Genomic DNA, 19,047 nt, shown 5'->3' with positions numbered 1-19,047 from the left:
TAAAAATGCATAAGTCGGTGGGAGGACGCCTGTATTTATTTTTATGCATACGTTAATACATTCTCGTTTTCATTTACAGTGTTATTTGACGTGGGACAAGATTACATGATAAAGTAAACAGTTCAGCGGTGCTACTTCACATAACACAACAAGAAATTCATAACAACACAATAAATTTGTCTACCGACCTGTTGAGGGGGGTAGAAAAAACAGTTCCTCCTCTAATTGGGTTGGAACGAAAATATACAACAAATAAAATAACAACAACGGCTGCCCCGAACCTAAACCTGATATAACAGAACAAAGCGGCACCGTGTAACAAATGATATGATATTAGGAATAGACTAGACACTGTAAATGGATAGACCCTGTATATAGGATGTATCTGAAATACGTGTGTTAATTTCAACCAGAGAAAGAACTCGCTCTCTAATTCATTAAACTTTTCCCTATAACATTTTTACGAAAGAACATTACAAATTGATTTAAAAGTTGGAATAAAATAATCATCAAAGTGCATACCCGCCTGTGGGTAAAGGCGAAAATTTTCAGTTTTGATAGAAACGGAGCCTTGTCAAAAAGTTACATCGTTATAGAAAAAATTAAATAACGAAAATTAAAATTTTCATGGTTACAAAAAATTGAGCCTAGTTAATCACACAAAACGACGCGTTTGGTAAAAATTGGGGCGGCAAAAAATTTTGGAATACTTTTGCGAATTTTGCAAAATGTTATAAAGAAAAGTTTCATAAATTGGCGAGTTCTTTCATTGGTTGAAATTAACACACGTATTTCAGATAAATCCTGTATGTCAACGATAGAATTAAATGAAAGGAAATATAACCACATTTTGTGTTAAAATGTAAATAAATTGTTGCAGTGGATTAATTTACCGTGTTGGGTTATGCAACCAATAATACAGAGAATAAATAAAGTTTTCAAGGTTTTTTTCGTTTTGTATTCATACAACCCCAAAATAATATTCCGTGGACAAAAAATAATAATAACAACGGAGCGGTCCTACATTAATAAAGTTTTAGAACTTTAAATTATCGAATTATGTTATAAAGTTAGGTTTTGTGGTGTTTCCTGTATTTATTATTTTATTTATTTATCTTGTATGTTGCCATTGTAATGTTAGAACTGGGGTGCATAATTTTTGATAAAGTTATAAAGATCTTGTCTCCTGTGGCTGTTCTTGTTATTATGGCAAGGTGGGAACATGAATTGTGTAGAAAGGATATTATTAAAAATTAAATGTTAAAGAAATACAGTTTTGCAATCTTAGTTACCTGTTTTTCGTTTTGTCATGTTTGTAAAATCGTTAAAATGACAAACTTCTAAATTGTCAAATTGACATATTTTTTCTGTCGATTTTAAACGTCAAGAAATATGATACGTAAGGGTAAGTGATAAGAAGTATGGGTTCTTGCAGTTTTAAGTTTTAGTTTGCTGTGGTCGTCTGCAAGTTGTTCATCAGATTTGGAAACCGTCGGTGCAGGTTGTCTACGATTTGAAAATGATCATTGCGTTTTTGAATTTGAATCTCCCGGAGGTGGGTTCGCTTTCGCGTCGTTGTCGAGAGCGACGTTTTATCATCCGTGAGGTGGGGTCCTCTGTTGGAGAGTGCGGCAAGTGTGTAATTGACTTGCGACCGAGTGGCTGAGCTTCAATCTCCAAATGAAGTGAAAATCTGGGCACTTGGGTAGCCATTTTATCGTTTGATCAGTGGTTTTTTCACGTATTATCGCGGTGTATTTACTTTTTGCGTTGCATCTTTATCTGTCTAATCAGTGGCTGTGACTCAATAGTGCGTCTTTAATAGCCAATAGATAAAGAAACTCCAAACAGAAATGTGTGTGTACGGATCGTGTTGACACAGGACGAATCGCGACATCCGCTCTTGCATCCGAGATCATCCTTGGTGCTTCAGGCGGGGTGTAGAAATCAAACTCGAAGCCCTGGAAGGTTTACAAGTCCAAACCATGGGCAACAATGCCGCTACGGCGAACAAAAAGGTCGACTCTGCCGAGAGCGTGAAGGAGTTCCTCGACCAAGCCAAGGAGGACTTCGAGGAGAAATGGAAGAAAAATCCAACCAACACCGCCTGTTTGGACGATTTCGAGCGGATTAAGACGCTCGGGACGGGGTCTTTCGGGCGCGTGATGATCGTTCAGCACAAACCCACCAAGGAGTACTACGCCATGAAGATCCTTGACAAGCAGAAGGTGGTCAAGCTGAAACAGGTGGAGCACACCTTGAACGAGAAGCGCATCTTGCAGGCGATCAGTTTCCCGTTCCTAGTCAGCCTGCGGTTTCACTTCAAAGACAATTCTAACCTGTACATGGTGCTGGAGTATGTGCCCGGAGGTGAGATGTTCTCGCACCTGAGGAAAGTCGGACGCTTCTCCGAGCCGCATTCGAGATTTTACGCGGCCCAAATCGTGCTCGCATTCGAATACTTGCACTACCTAGATCTGATTTACAGAGATCTGAAACCGGAGAATCTTCTAATCGACTCGCAGGGCTACCTCAAAGTCACCGATTTCGGCTTCGCGAAGCGCGTCAAGGGCCGCACCTGGACCTTGTGCGGCACACCCGAGTACCTAGCCCCCGAGATCATCCTCAGTAAGGGATATAACAAGGCGGTGGATTGGTGGGCGCTCGGGGTGCTGGTTTACGAAATGGCGGCCGGATATCCCCCATTCTTCGCCGACCAGCCCATACAGATTTACGAGAAGATCGTTTCCGGGAAGGTGCGCTTCCCGTCACACTTCGGCTCCGACCTCAAGGATCTTCTGCGCAACCTCCTCCAGGTGGACCTCACCAAACGCTACGGTAACTTGAAGGCCGGCGTTAACGACATCAAGGGCCACAAGTGGTTCGCCTCGACCGATTGGATTGCCATTTTCCAGAAGAAAATCGAAGCGCCTTTCATACCGAGGTGCAAGGGACCCGGGGACACTAGCAACTTCGACGATTACGAAGAGGAGGCGTTGCGTATTTCGTCGACGGAGAAGTGCGCCAAGGAGTTCGCGGAGTTCTGAATTTTTTTATGTGTAAGTAGCCTTGCCATTTCCTCAGGCTATTGACGGACTTCCAGCCCTGTGTTTGTAAGGTTGGCGACTCTGCACCCCATCATTTCATTTCGTTTTAACACGGGGGACTCATCGAATCCAATACAAGTATTACGTGATGGAGATTTTAGTGTATATTTTATTGTAATTATTTTTATTTCTTAGTCATTGTAAATATTGTATAATAGCCGGGTTAGGTTGCACTATTTACATTAAATAGTGGGCAATTTTTTTTCTTCTTTTTAACACTTATCGAGTGCAGAGTGCCCAATCTAAGCTGTGAATTCGCATTATGGTACAAACCTACCTTTTAATTGTAAGATCAAGACCTCCGGCGACAGTTGCCTGTCTCACATTAACTTTCGACTTCCATATTACTCTGATTCAGTTATTAATAAGCTGACAAAGCATTTTAATTTCGATTATGAAGCACCCAAACACGTGTCCTAGTCACTACTATGTAGTTACTGTACAATTATTATTGTTTATAATAATTATTATCATTAATGTATACAATTACAATATAAATAGTTGGAAAGAAATTCTTTGTAATTTTATTTTGTAACTAAAATGTTTGACAGCTTAATAATGATTAGGAACCATTCACACAACATTACAAGACAACCTTTTACATGTGTGTAGATAAAAAAAAAAATTCTTTTTGTAGTGAAGCAAATGATCTGATTGATATTTTATTATTTATATTTTGCGAGAAACGGCAAGAGATGTTCAAAAAATAATTGTAAGGATGAGCAATAAAATTGTGGAAATCATAAATTTAATCAATGATCGGTCCCTAAAATCGACTGATCAATGGAGCGTCATAAAACAATAAATTAAGTCGTTGATAAATTTTAAAACGTTAATAGATTTAGGCGAATTTCTTGAAATTATTGAACCTTTCAAAATTGTGAGTGGTCACTGTTACGTAGAAATTTTGAAATTTATTCCTATGTATTTAGGTCGAAAGTGAAGTCAACTTTTTAACAAACTATCGTAGAATAGTTAATTACGTATTTCCTGATCCTTAAAATGTTCTTTAAAAGCCAACATTTCCAGAGCTCCACTTGCTAATGCCTTAAAAATAAAATAAAAATCTATACCGGTTTTAATAATGAGGTTGCAATTTGTCATCTGCACGTTGTACGTACTCCGCAGTTCGTTTAAATTTTGATAGAATAAAGGGAGATTCCAAATTTCGTGGGAAGCGATTACTATATTCCCGCCGTTGTCGCGACGAAATTACACCATTCTAACTTCCTGAGCTTTAAATTCTAACATTCGTACTATCATATTTGGTACAGGAAATGGATCATTGCGCGTTTTTCGGCGTGAAGAATTTCGAAAACTGGAGCAATTGCTACGTCAAATTTATTTTCGCGAAAAATTGCCCAACCTGTCCGTGCCGGTCGTTCACGTTTCAGACAAATAGGAAATCTGCGCCGACAAGAAGTATTTTTCGCGATAGTAAAGGAATTTACATAGGGGAAACCAGTTTGTTTGGAAAGTAGAACCTTTTACTGTAAGATCGCAAAATAAACAAACCTGCAAATTTATTCAAGATAAAAGTTGATCCATTTATGATAATTTCTAATTGTGAACGGACGCAGTGTAAATTCTTTGGTAATAATTTTTTTTTAATAATATTAATAGAAAACCGTTACGTAATCGAACCGGGGAGGAGGTGTTCGACGAGTTTCGCGAAACAGTTGCAGTGGGATCGGCATAATAGTAAACAGATTTCATCACTTCCAAACATGACAACTCGACTAAAAAATGTTAAAGTGAAATCTTGAATACCTTATGTGATATCGATTCAGATCTAACAGGGTTTGTGGTACTAAAAACTAGACAATTATGAAAAATGGGGGCACAGCCGTAGGAATATTTACTAATGACCAGATAAATAAGTGAACGAAAGGGAACAGTTATGTAAATTAATTTTGAAAAGATAGCAGGGATAGCTTAGCGACAGGGTAAATTATGGTGCAACCCGTTACAGCAACTGTCGAATTTTTTCTACGAATCTAGAGCGATCTGCGTGGGTTCTTTGAAAAGTTTCCTCTCGTTTGTGTAACTGGTCATCAAAGAATGAAACTGTCAATTGAATAAATAGGTGACACTTTATATAACCAGAAACGAGCAGAACGTGTTGGTTGGTTCAGAGTATTTATTTTTTCGGATCGGTTAAATTTACGTTTAATTTGTAATGAAATGAAAATTCAATATTTTTTTCTAGCGTTACTTTTAACTGTTCGTTCTAACTTCATAATTGAAATTGATTTATTTCCTCATGTAACAGTATTCTGTAACTGAATCTACCTATTACGTATTTACTAGGACTTTGCGTAACGTTTGTCACTTTAAACTAAAACACATCAAAAAGTTTACGTCGATTTGACGTCGTTCAGAAGCGACGCTGCTATGCAGAAAAGAATCAAATTAGCTTTTTTGTTTCCTCAGTAATTTCATAATGTTTATTTAATCTTGATGGGAGTGAAAGTCTAATACAGTGTTCTCGTTTCAGCTAGAGATTGAGGAAAAATTCAGGATTCAGGACACAGAACACGTTCAGTGACTGTTCTTGAAGTGTGTAGTGTTCGGCAGAATCCTCCACCCTAATTATATTTATTGTTGTGTCGAGTGGAGGTCCGAGTGCTGGTTCTTTTCTGCATTCGTTTTGATCGCGATTATTTGCGTTAATTGTCAGAAGAGTCGATCGGGGGAGAAAATTGAATCATTTTCATTGTGATAATTAATTTATTTGAGGAAAAACACCAACTGCACCGTATAAATAAACGGAGTTGATCGAGCAAACGCCTGCAACATTTATTTTTTGAACATTTACGAGCAATTCAGATCGACGCTGGTCCGTCCTTTGGTGGAAATTTATCGAGAATTGGGGCTCACGAGGCTGACGCCTCCGACTGCACCGATTTTTCGATAAATTCACACCTCGTGGAAAAGTCGACCAGTTCGATACGCGAGCAGTCTGTTGAATTTGCCATATTATATTTGTCAATTAGGTGTTTAGTTTGTAGTGATAGTACTGCGTACAATATTTGTTATTTTATTTATATCGAGAGCTACCGTAGGGAAATGTAAGAACTTTCCTGTTCTATCGTCACCCACGTTTGAGATTTCAGATTTGTATGTATTTTTAGTGTAGTTTATTTTTACGTTACCTGTGTTTGGTGCTTTGCGAAAATAGCTTTATTTCTATTATGAGATGTTGAATACATATACAGTGTTTAAGAATATGTCTTGACTATTCTTCATGGTACATCTCCTCGTATAGACAACTACTGATCATCTTTTCCCTTAGCGATTCGACCTTAAGACAATGCAGTGTTTCACAAAACCGGTAGGCGACATTTAACAGTGCGAAACTCGCCTCTATTTATAAAACAGACATCTATCCTAAATAGTAATGACACTTAATCGTTCTCCTACTCAGTCAGAATAACTATTTCGGTTGCAATGTGATTATAGAGACGTTCAGTTGGACGCAGTGGCGCGGTTCAAGGCCAATTCTGTTTCGAATTTTTCCAAGTGTCGCTACGACGAACATCTGCAGGGGTCGAATCGGCGTATGCGTTGCACAGCCGACAGAGGTTGGATGCACCCTCGGTTTGGGTCCAGGATGTAAAGCAAGCGACACGTTTAGTGCGAAATCGCGTAACACTCTCCGAACATTTCCACCCTCGAAAGGAAGTCTAGATTAGTACATTTGACTCCACTCAATCTTGATTTATTTAGTGCAAATGTCGGTACAAATTTGTCTGATGCAAAAACGTCCTGTTGTAGCCTTCCGTTTGGGGTTTGAAATGTTCGCGTAACGCGTTCCGCGTAGTAGCGTCAGCTGCTTTACATCCGACCAAGACCCGTTGATATTTTCGAGAACGTGTCCCCGGCGGACGGACTTGCAAGTGTTGTAAATATAATTCATGAAAATTCCTAAATCACGGCTTCGTTTCGATGTGCGACAAAAGTATGAATGGAAAGAAAGGAAGGTATGAAACCGACCCTCGGCGTTTGTTCCTTTCCATTGTACATCATGTAATCGTTAGAATCCGACTGCAAGTGCTTCTAGAGTATGTAAATGTATGTATTTCATCAACACTGTCACTCCATCGATCCACCACACCGCTCTTTATGGTTATTAATATTATTATAATTGATAAGTAATTGTGCTTTACAAGTCCCGTTGTGTCCAAAATGCGCTGATCGGTCTTAGTAGATAGCCTTTATAGGAATTGGAAACACATGTGTACATTTTATCTTAGATATAGGCCTTATTTATGGGGTTCGTGTAGCGAGGGTGCGTCTGTTGTGCAGTCCGCGGAGCGGACCGTCGACGCATACACGCACCGAAATAATATTCTAAAAAAATCGTTATCGTTTTCATCGTTTTTAATTGTTCCTCTGTTATCACATTACACGTTACCCGGACCTCATACTGGACGTTTCATAGTCGATCAGTAAGAGTACGTTATTAATGTATTCAGAAATTGAAGTGTTTTGCAGAGGATGTGGATTTTTATGTTTGTTGTATAATGTTGAGTTTACCTGTATAGATTTTTGTCCTCTAACTAATGCTACCTATGAAATATTGTCATTTAGCGCGCTGTTCTTTAAGAACCAGTTTTAAAATGTTGTTTTGAACAAATTAAGGAATAAAACAAAGACTATCCTACATGACGTCTTTCATTTCTCTTACCTCGCCGAATGTCGTGGTACGCATCAGTCAAGGGGATTTACCTGACGTCCCCATGCACACCCTTCAACTCGATGTGTTTCCTTTTGTTACGAAGGATTTTATCTTTCGCTACATGTTTTCATGTCAGACCAATTGCAACGACGACTTTGCCGGTGACGGTGATGGTTTTTTAACCTTAATGACGAACAAGTCGCGATGGGAATTGAAAAAAGCCAACATCTGCACCCATTGCGAAACTCGAATCGATCAAGAACTGCGAGTTTACGATTGCCTGATTTAATAGTTCGTTTCATCAGAACTTATCTACCGACCGGACCATCGAAATATTCTTATCAAATTCTACTTGATTTGTGTTTCAATGTTTATATTTGCATTCTTTTTCGCAACACTATTTTCTTAGCAAAAATAAATAGGATACGTGCGCACACAGAATCCATACATCTAGCTTGATGAAGTTCAGTTCAGATCCTCCATCAAATAGCCACGTGATATAATATTTGCCGTCTGATTGGATTTTGATACTGGGAGTTGCACGTGCCTTTACGTACAGCGTAACTGACTCTTTTGGGTTAAATTAGTGTGTATTAAATTACTCAAAGACCCTTTTTTTACAAGATATATTTATATTAGAAGAACCGCTTCCGTTTGCGTAACGAGTTTATTCAGGGTGGCAAGAGATAAATTTATTTTATTTTTTGCAGCTCGACATGTAAAGGAGACATTAAAAAACGTGATAGTCACGCAAATTGTAAGATGTGGGTTTAAGTTAAATAAAATGTCGCCTTTTGTTATTAAAATATACAACGTGTCTCAGAAAAAGTATATTAATTAGATGTTACATGAAACAATTTTAATAATAAAAATTTTAAACTGACCCTAATGAATCACCCATACCAGACCCAGGATAATGACAAAATGTCTCCTAAAATTAGCATATTAATCCGTAAAAATTCGCAAGAAGTAATCAAAGTAATCACTAATCATTACAAGAAGTGTTCAAAGTGACCGTCGTTATTGTCAATACAATAATGAAGGCACCGACGAAATGATTCTTCCACTCTTATTGCGTTATTGCGAATTGTTGTGGTAGCATTTTCCTCCACCCGTTCTCTTAAAATTTACCCTACAAGAAGAAGTAATCACGGAAATTCTCTAGACTCGAGGAACACTCCCACACTCTTCACCACACACTACACAATATCTATGTATTCACTATTCGAAAATAAATGCACCATTTTCACAAAATTTAGCTTAAATCACAGAAGCAACACGTAAACACCTCCCTTTTGGAGTCGCATAAAACTAACTAAAGATTTAATTCTCTACCTCGGCCGTAGAGCGAAAAAACTTTTTTTAAAACAATGTTTTGCGCTGATTTTACAAAAACTATTACATATTTCACGGTCACTGTTACAGAGTCAAATAATTAGATAATACGAGAAATAGACAGCTCGTTAATTTATGGAGAGGTAAAATACGGAAATGAAAATTATATTTCGAAAAAATGGTACATAACAATTTCGTTGTTCTTGACGAGATCTGTCACTTTTTAATGTTAATGTACTTGGTTCTGAGACAGAATCCGGTGATTTACGTATTACAAAAATTAATGTATTTATCTAACCGAGACAATTTTATTATTATTTGTATTTAGTCGAACAGAATTGTCGAGCACCGAAAAATGAGCGACACGTTTTATTAATAAGTACGGCGGCACTTGACAAAGGATGCACACAGGTTTATCATTTTATTTGTGTCACTTATCATAACCTGCATTTTTCATTTAGCAGTCTTGCGATTTTCAGTTATGATCCACTGCATATCATTTTGCATATTATTTTGTGTTTCATTCGAGGGAAAATACATTTTTTTTTGTAAAATTCATATGCTAACTACGAAGAAATATTTTGGATCGTGTACAGCTTGAATAAAAAACGGATGTGGTTCTGTTTGTATGTTTGGTTGCATATCGAACGTTTTAACTGTTTAGGACCATTTTGCGAGATTTGGTGAATGCAAGGGGCATGATTCATTGTATTATATTTGCATTACACGATCCTTATAAAAACATAGAATAACATAAACAGACTTGAAACCTAAACACGTCAAACATTACTGCAGGCTAATGAAAACAAACCACAAAGATCGACTTTCGTGTTTGCATCCGTGCCTTTATTATTTCAAAGAGGAATTTTTATAAAAATTTCGCATGTTTATGTTGTGTTTTATGGTGACAACAGGTGCTTCGACCTAAAGCGCTGCGATTTCGATGGGTCTCTATTAATAGACGAGACCGTGTGCTATATTGTGAGATTTCTGTTCTAATTTCGACGTTGGACAGCTCACTGAATCCGTTTTGTTAACGTAGCGAACTTCACCGAAACAACGGACACTGCGGTGAAATTTGTTTTAAACTGAAATTGATGGAACCGATCGATCAATATCTATCAAGCTCGATGGACAAGTCATAATTTGACTGGAGGATACTTATTTTTGCGAAACTATTTTCTCGTTTTTGTGCTTGGTTATTTTTGTTTGGTTCGCATTTTCGTATTGTTCCATCTGGAAACGGCAAAAACCAACGACAAGGTAGGTGATTAGTGTAGGTGATGAGGAAGTCTATTAGCGAACGGCTAATTTGAAAAATCAATACGTACGTAATTTTACACCAATTATTAAATGTTTTTTTATGGGCTAGTGGTTCAAGGATGAGTTCATCAATACTTGTAAATTGTCTAACGATGAGCCCTTAAATTTTTTGCGGAACAATGCTTTTTGTTCTAATTTTAACCCTGAAGGTCACCAGTGAAAAATTTGCAAGAGAGTTTATTTCGATTGCTGCTTAAAAATTGGCAGAGTACGAGCAAAGCACACAAAGTGATATTTTAAACTTTATTTAAATGAAATATAATTGCTGTACAATACATCTCTTATCTAACAAACAATAGATCACACGTTGAAAAATCAAGGTGCAGTTACTTCGACCTGTGCTTTATTTCCAGAAATATAGTCAGTATACAGAGGGTAGGGGAGGGGGTTATTACACATTGTTTTCCTTGTATCGTACAATTACTACGTCTAAGACTACAACGAGCGGGTCTCTACTATACACGACAGAAATGATAGAGGGGTTAAATTTGACATTAGGAACTGTGTTGGAAATTGAAGTATGTTAGTTAATTCTGTTGACCATTTATGCTTCTTCTTCGCTTCTACGCCTTCTGCCTGGACCACCGGCGAAGTTGGCTGCTGCCAGGCCCATCAGATGTTTGGCAGCTTGGGAACCGGAGAAGCCGCGGCCCAGGCCCAAATCCAGGCCGCGTTTCGAGCTAAAAAATTACATTCCAAGTTAGAATCGGCACAAACACGGTAATAATACGCGATTACGGTACATGCAGATTACACCCTCGTTATGGATTAATTCGCAGTCAGTTCACGTCGCTTAATGGCTTCCCGAATAGTGACTGATCCAAGATATACACATTAGCGATGTTAATTCGTGTGTGTGACAATCGCTTGAATATTTCAAGAATTTTTAAGCGACTTTGGAAACTTGTATGTACTTGTTTAATAGTGTCTGGATAAAAATTTCAAGGATGCTGTGAACAAAAGAATACTGCTTTTAACCCTCCTAAGGTTTAATTTGTAATTTAAGTACGGTACTCTTGTTGTCTGAATCATGACTTTGTCAGACACCAATTATTTTGATATCCTACTGCACTCCTTGTGATATTTTCAATTTAGTCGGGGTTAACTTGGATTTCTTTGGGTATATGAAATGTATTTCTTCATGATTCTCCACACTTGGTACATTAGAGTCATAGTTCTATTTATTTTTTGATACAGTAGTGGTTTCTTGAGCAGACTTGTGATAATTTTTATGGAAGGTATTTATTTATTTATTTATTAGATCTGTTTGATTTTGAAATCTATCAGCAAAGAGCTGACTTGTATTTGTTAAATTAAAAAAGAGTGTGTGCTTAAGACCGCACAACAGAAGTGAAAGCTTCTATGATACGATTGGCTTAAAAAAAAACGGGAACTGTCAGAAAAAGTTCTGTCAGATTTTATTAAATTTTTATAGTTTGAAACGGCTTTTTAGAATTTAGGTTAAAAAACTGCACTTATGTGTCAGAAATACTACTGTCAAACAGACACAAATTGACATAAATTGACAAATTAAATTTCCAATTCACATTAGGTCAAATTTCATTTCCCGTTTTTTTTGAAGCCAACTGTACCTACTCGTTACTGATTTTAAGTAATATGTACCTAGGTACAGTTAATTTCAAAATTATTGAGTACACCTCAAAAATCAAGAAGTCGATTTATTACAGTGTTTTCCACATGTAAAGATGCCTTTTTGAAATTTGAGCGTCATAGGTTAGGTAAGTTTGACAACATAAAATGTCACTGATATTTTAGAACACCATAATAGTGTGTATTTTATCCTCTGCACGGTGCTCTTAGCGATGTTATAATACGGGCTACCTCCGGATCGACCACCCTTCTTCTAATTTGGAAAATTGGAAAGAATGAGCACTTTCGCGTTTTCAGTTAGATCAGGCATTTTGTTTGTCAAAACTGACATTGATCATTGACAAAAAATGTAAGTGCATTTTACACTGTAGAAAATTAGGTGTACTCTATAATTTTGAAATTAACTGTACCTACCTATTCTATAAAAAATATATCATTGTGGATGACTTGGAGGAATAAGGAGGAAGGCATAAATAATTAATATTATTTAAATCCAATGCTGTTTTTAAATAAACATCAAAAATCTGCATGTTTCCATAGAAACTGCAAATACGTCCGCTTTTAGAGGTACACTCTGGCAAAATTTGTGAGGTTAGGTTTGGATGTTTAAATTTTATTTTCTTGACGATGATATTGAACACAACACAAGTTTTCATAGCAATACCAATACCCTGTATTATAATTTGTCCATTTTCCTCTTCACATTTTGCTACACAAATTTTTCCAATAGATGAAATGTTGAAGCCATATAATTTAGAATTACGTATTAAATCCTACATTCATCTGTAAAATTATAATATTTGTCGTGTCTTTATCGTTTATATTATATAAAACTATACAGGGTATTTCACGAGTGATAATGAGCCTAACGGAATAATAAATTCAAGCCACAATACATTTTCAAAAAAAGCCGAACATTTTAATTTCAGTAGCCAGTTTTTTTCGGAAATATAATGTGGGTTACATTTTAAATTACGTCAGGCTCATTATCACTCGTGAAATATCCTGTATTATATACAGTTACTCCTTCAGCTCTGCACTGAGGTCAGTCAGGTCACAACACAACGTACAATGAAAATTTAAAATTGACAAGTGACGCACAGTTAATTGTTTTTCGCTTTAAAAAAACTGACAAGAAGAAAGTTTTTATTTTAATTGTAAATTTTCAAAAATCAACTTCATTTTTCTTTACTACATATACTAGAAAAAAAAATATCTAAACGTACGGAAAATAGTTAGCTTCTGGCTAACTTAACTGGCAGAAACAAATCTATCGAGTTATCTTTTGCGACAAATTTTTACCAAATACATTTTGTAGGTAACGAATCAGTTGTACTTTTTGATTATTATATACGTCTACATTGACGTAACAAGTAACAATAAACTCGTTAATGTTAATGAAGCGTCGCAAAATGGGTGAACTGAAACACATTAAACGTATTCTTTTGTTGACGATGAGAAATGTAGCAACATTTCACGAGTCAACTTGAAAATAAATAAAAAAATAATTGATTACTTCAAACAGATTTATTGTTAGCGTAAAGTCAGTTCCCTAAGAGCACCGTCAATCCTGCAAGGAAAACCATGATTTTATTCTCTGCACGTGATCGTCCTCCTCTTCTCGTAACAATTATAAATAGTATTGAGATTACGCTTCTTTCGTCCTGGTCCGCAGGGAGAAGAAGCTCTAAACGCTAGACATCTCGTTAAATTCTCAACTTTTCCCGAACTTCCACGGTCAACTCCAAAACTTACAAATCGTTTAGCTACGCTCATATCCTCCTCGGAGCTGTAAACATGACTTTTTTAAATCTCGATTAGTATTTTTCGTGGACGCCACTCGAATCAACATTAACTGTACAAGAAAATCTGCACGGAAGCGTGTTATGTACATTTTATACAAGGACCTGTGCGTAATTACCGTTAAAGCGGCCATCGATTTTTCAGGTAATTAATTACGACATTAAATCGCCTTGAAACTATAATGCCGCATAAAATATATATTAATTGTATTTATTTATAGGACTATGGGATAAGGCGCACCACATGGCTACAATGATCCCGAGAATTAATTAAACAAAACGATACGTTTCGTTGAATTTTTGCTGTTGTTGTGATCTCTTGAGGAGGGGCAATGACGTCCGTCCATTCATCCTACAAAAGCTGGCGCCGTAAGAAGATATTTTGTATTTAATAATAGAAAATTCAAGCTAGCGATGGAGCGCTTTTGGAGAAGACAATAAATATGTGAACATGTTGGAATATCTGGCGCATTTATCTAACTTGTAAGCTTTATTGTTCGTGCAACAATGAAATGCAACGTGTTTTCAAGAATAACAATCTTATTATGTATGCTATTTATTATATTCAGTTTTAAATTATTTATATAAAATTTTATGTTTTTACTCCGGCTGATGCGAACTGGTCGACATTTTCTTTTTCAACCTCTCAAATCTCCATAATATTTGGCTAATAGTTGGGAGTTCTGAAGTTTTCCCGAATATCCTCTGTCCATTCCCAAATCTGGACCGCCACGTTTGATTGGCATTAAATTGGAACTGGAAATTCTTTATGGTTAGTGCGAATCATTTTTTGTGTTGTTTACAAAAAGGCCAATCACTAGACAGGACAGATTATCAGCAGAATATGTACAGCACATGAGTAATTGCAAAGACGATTTTTACGAAAAGTTAATTAACATGCGCCAGATATCAAATTCCACTTTTTATGTAAAGTAAAAAAAAAATGACGAAACAGGGTTGGTCTTCAAAGTTAACCTTCGATGTTATATTTTTCCGAAGTGATGTTTGCCCCGACCCCACGTTAAGGTATACTTAGTTACTGGCGTCAGAACGGAGTGGGATAAAAAATGTCAACACAGCATAATACTGTTATGTGAATCAATACCTATATGATTTCTTTTAGGGTTAGTGTGTATGTACATTGCGATCAGATAAAATTTAATCGAGAGTGGCGTGAAAATTCCGTATGTTTGTGATAGTTCTGCGCCTGTCGTTGTGGAAAAAATGAAGGGTAAAAACGAGGGAAACCTTCAACTTGACCATTCAGAAAGTTCTAGTCGATCGAATAAAAATTGTTTTTGTCTGTAGGACATGGAACAATCGTTGAAGCCGTTTGTTTTACGTTTCCGATAAGGGCTCCACGTGGGATGCAAAATTTCACTCGGGATAATTTTAAACGTATCGAATTTTGTTCGCCACAAAACGGAATGTATTAAGTATTATATGAGGTTAATGTGTGAATGTCACCCTAAAATTTGCCCCATACACCCTCTCACATTCCGGAATCTGCTGAAGTTCGCTTGTAAACGTAATCGTCGTCGCAGCTATTTCCATGAAAATGGAAGTTTTCCCAGCTCGGTTTCATTTAAAAAATATGGTTTTGCCTTGTAATCAGCGGGTTTGTTTGTGCACTTCAGAATCGTGCTTTTCATCAGATACTTTCATTCAACAGTGTCACATTTACATAACCTCTGTAATTACAATAAAACACTTTTGGGTCCCACGCCGAATGGATTCGAGTAAAAGTGAAAATGCGTCGGACGAAAACTTCGTTTAACCAATAAAAATGCAAATCGTATTTTCATCACTCAATTATTCGATAATTAATTATCAAAGAGCCTAAAACAGAGAGACCCAACAAACTTTTAATTAACCGCCGAGAATTGTAATCCGAATGAGACGAATTGTTCTGAATATGAACGTGGGCAGTGGTGAATTATTTTTGTAGTGTTGGCAACGTCAAATTATAAATTTAATAATATGTCGTAACACCGGCGTTATTAATGTGTACGTGGTAAATAAATTTGTGTGGTTATCAACCTTCTTTACTCGTCGAAAGCGTCTAAAACCATTAGTTAAGTTTTCATGGGTAATTACCAGGATGTGGGTAGGGACCCTCTACAATTTTGTTATGTTGATCATTCCGCTAATTAAAAGTGAAAATGGTTGGTCGTATGGAAGACGTAACAAGAACCAGTGGCGTCGACTTGAATGTCTCTCGTCGTCCAAATAGTACCGGAGCGCCGCCTCTGCTCCAGCCTCCTCTTATGAATATTTCCCGCATATTAAGGCCATGATACAGTTCGCCGCCGACTTGGAAGTTGCGTTAAATTTTGACGAGAACTCGGGAAGTTTCTGACGAAATCTCGTCCAGTCAGGATGATTTATTCATCCAGGTGAACTAATACCATCTCGGTCTAATATCGTCAAATGCAGTCACTTTAATTGAACTGGGGATTCGCCTTGGCGCCGGGATGACCCAACAAGTGGAACCGAGTTCATTGTAGTTATTAATGGGCACACGGCGAAATAGTTTTTTACTACAATATTTCATATTTTCAGTGTGAAGTCAATTTTTCAGGTTGGATGCAGTTTCGTCGGTTTCAAAAGAGTTTTCACGCCCGGACGCATCCTTTTTTGGGATGAACTTAAATTAAACCATTCGATACCATAATTGAATTCTCACTCAAAATGACGTCTAACCGCCAAGGGATATTCATCGTCCGCTACTGTGGCACGGATTTAGACGTGCCGCAATTTATTAAAAAATACTAAATTATATTTATAGCGTTATTCCTAAGCGCGATGTCTGAGAATTTGAAAAAACTGTCTGGCACAAATATTCGTATAAATATTTTATGACGGTTCCTCTCCTTGTAAATTAATCGACAACGGTTACGTCCCTATTTATTTAGTTATCTCTCGATGATCACCGATAAATTCTGGATTCATCTCCACGATAACATAAAAACATTTTTACTTGGCCGGTTTTTTATTATTTTTCACACCAATTTTTTTTAAATATAGACCAATACCACGAAACTGGAAATGTTTCTTAAAATATTTGCATTAAGAGCACTAGATTGTTTCTGAAAACTGAATGCGTTCGTGAATAGTAAAATACCCCTCGTGCTTATCAAATTTAAATTTTGCTGTTAACAGTTTCGCATCATCGAGATCCGAAAATAGCCAAGATTTTTATTGATTAACACGCATCGTCTGAGCCTTGGGCAATAATTTGCAAGAAATGGGGCAGTTAGAGGGCTTCAAGTAAATATTGTGATAAGGCTAACGTACGTTTAGTGCAAATTCGAAGGTACACATCGAAGGATATCGTCGCTATATACAGCACGTTCAGGACAAGTGCTATTATCGTTTAAGCTAACAGTTCCTTGCTTCACAATAGAATTCACATCTATACTATTAGCAGTGTGACGTCAGAGATTAACAATAATTATGGCGATAAGTAAAGAAGTTAATTTTATTATGTGACAATCGCGCTTCCATCAATTAGATCGAATTCCTGCCAAACTTTGGGAATTGACACTTGAGCTCCCTCCCAGATTTATTTCCGGGCTTTTAGCCATGTTTACTCAACAACAAAGAAATTTAATTAGTGGACTATCGTTTCGTATTTCCACATAATCGTTACTTTTAGTGACCCAAATAACATACAATTGTCTACACTAGTTGCGAAATTGATGAAAGTGCGAGTGACCAAGCATTTTTCCAATTATTCCACATTCCTCGGACGTGAATGTTGCAAAAATCTAGCATAACTTATTTCATCCATTAACTTATACCAAACAAACATATTTACATCAACACAAATTTATTGGTGTTTATCTGAACTTGAACTTTGTACAGTTGTGTGTGTGTCTTTTTTAGAAAGCTATTTCACGCATGGGGACTTACTTTTCTAAATCGTCGTCCGCAATCAGTGCTTGCCTCAATCTGGCAATCGTCTGGAGGAGGTATTCGGGATTTTGTCCTTCCATGGATAGGGGTGAATAGTATCCAGGATAACTGAAAAAAAATTGTCGATGTATCATGTTTGAAACGAAGCCATCAAGCTGGAAAATATGGCAATTAATCCGTCTCAAATTTATTATTAAACAAAGCTGTATTTATGGCGCTTGTAAAGTTTGATAAGTTTAATAACTTAATCTAGTCGAATTACAGGAAATGGTATTAATTATTAATCGAACAATTCCGTGAGTTTCCAGTGTCTTCAAAATTTTTAGATTCCTCGTCATATTTTGATATGTGCACGATTTAAAAAATATTTCCTTATAAATATAAATAGATATAATGTGAATTACTCAGCGACTGCGAATTTTTATTTTGAGAAGAGCTTATTTAAGCCAACGAAAAACATTACTTACGACATTGCGTAATTGTCGATAACGATTAATTGTTAATCCCATGTCATGTTTGTTTATTTATAGGTAAATTAAAAATTTTTAATTACAAAATTGCATTAGCGTAATTTAACAACGCATTTTTTATAACGGGGTCGGATAATGAAAATTGATGTTTACTGTGCTTCGAAAGCGACCGATTTTTAATGAAATAATTATTACGGCATTGTCGATATATGCAGATTACTAATATTTAATTAAAAAATCTATCATTTTCTACGAATGATAAAAACCAAATCGAATTTTCTGATGAACTATTTTGGTTGAAAAATGCATTCATTCTGTGATCTGTTGTAATCTCATTTTGTTGTAACACATTACCTTGCTTTTACCTACTGGGCCTCAAGATAAATGCGTTGTGTAACAACACGGTGCATTATATTATGTGTATTTACGTAAACTGCATTTTATCTTTATTGTAAATGAAATGAAGGATTTCCAACCAAAATTAAAACGATCGTGAAGTCGAGAACGCCGAGTAATTTTAAAATTCATTGTTCCCAATGGTTTAATTTATGGATAAGATAAAAATAAAAAGCTTTTAAACGTAATATTCATTTTATGGATAGAGTTGGTTTTAGTGAAAGATAATCTTTAAGAGTTCTGCTTCGTTTGCAGAGTGTAACAAGCTTCGTGTTTCGGAGGGTTTCCCGTTGTGGAATTAACTTAAACGTACAGGTAACAAAACAGATCGTCATCAGCGATACAGTCGATTTATAAATCCCACTTAAAAAAAATAAGCCGTTAAAGTAGGAGCATTCAATCGA

At 36.5% G+C, this 19,047-nt stretch overlaps 2 protein-coding genes and 1 long non-coding RNA gene across 7 annotated transcripts in view; 2 read left to right on the top strand and 1 right to left on the bottom strand.

The window, feature by feature from the left end:
* Positions 1 to 1,605: 1,605 nt before the first annotated feature.
* Positions 1,606 to 7,773, top strand: Pka-C1 (Protein kinase, cAMP-dependent, catalytic subunit 1). The gene is made up of 2 exons (XM_069052786.1): positions 1,606 to 3,059; positions 5,605 to 7,773. The coding sequence occupies exon 1, from the start codon at positions 1,986 to 1,988 to the stop codon at positions 3,045 to 3,047; it is 1,062 nt and encodes a 353-aa protein (XP_068908887.1). The 5' UTR covers positions 1,606 to 1,985; the 3' UTR covers positions 3,048 to 3,059; positions 5,605 to 7,773.
* Positions 7,774 to 9,380: 1,607 nt separating this feature from the next.
* LOC138135853 (uncharacterized) lies at positions 9,381 to 14,478 on the top strand. Its single transcript, XR_011161111.1, has 2 exons — positions 9,381 to 10,386; positions 14,081 to 14,478. It is a non-coding gene; the product is annotated as an uncharacterized lncRNA (long non-coding RNA).
* Dh31 (diuretic hormone class 2) overlaps positions 10,676 to 19,047 on the bottom strand; it is a 36,414-nt gene continuing 28,042 nt past the window's right edge. For 2 of the 5 annotated variants that reach the window (XM_069054793.1, XM_069054794.1), the window contains exons 3-4: positions 17,775 to 17,885; positions 10,676 to 11,126 (exon numbers count right to left, since the gene is read on the bottom strand). In XM_069054793.1, the coding sequence (XP_068910894.1) occupies positions 10,991 to 11,126; positions 17,775 to 17,885 (247 nt within the window). In that variant the 3' untranslated portion in view covers positions 10,676 to 10,990. Of the gene's footprint in view, positions 11,127 to 13,565; positions 13,847 to 14,399; positions 14,616 to 17,774; positions 17,886 to 19,047 lie in introns of those variants that run through there. The other 3 variants (XM_069054795.1, XM_069054796.1, XM_069054792.1) reach the window with 2 other exon arrangements.

Source organism: Tenebrio molitor, chromosome 7 (genome assembly GCF_963966145.1).
Source record: "Tenebrio molitor chromosome 7, icTenMoli1.1, whole genome shotgun sequence".
Lineage (NCBI taxonomy): Eukaryota > Metazoa > Arthropoda > Insecta > Coleoptera > Tenebrionidae > Tenebrio > Tenebrio molitor.
The sequence above is the reverse complement of the archived record's forward strand: the minus strand, read 5'-3'. Positions and strand labels throughout refer to the sequence as shown.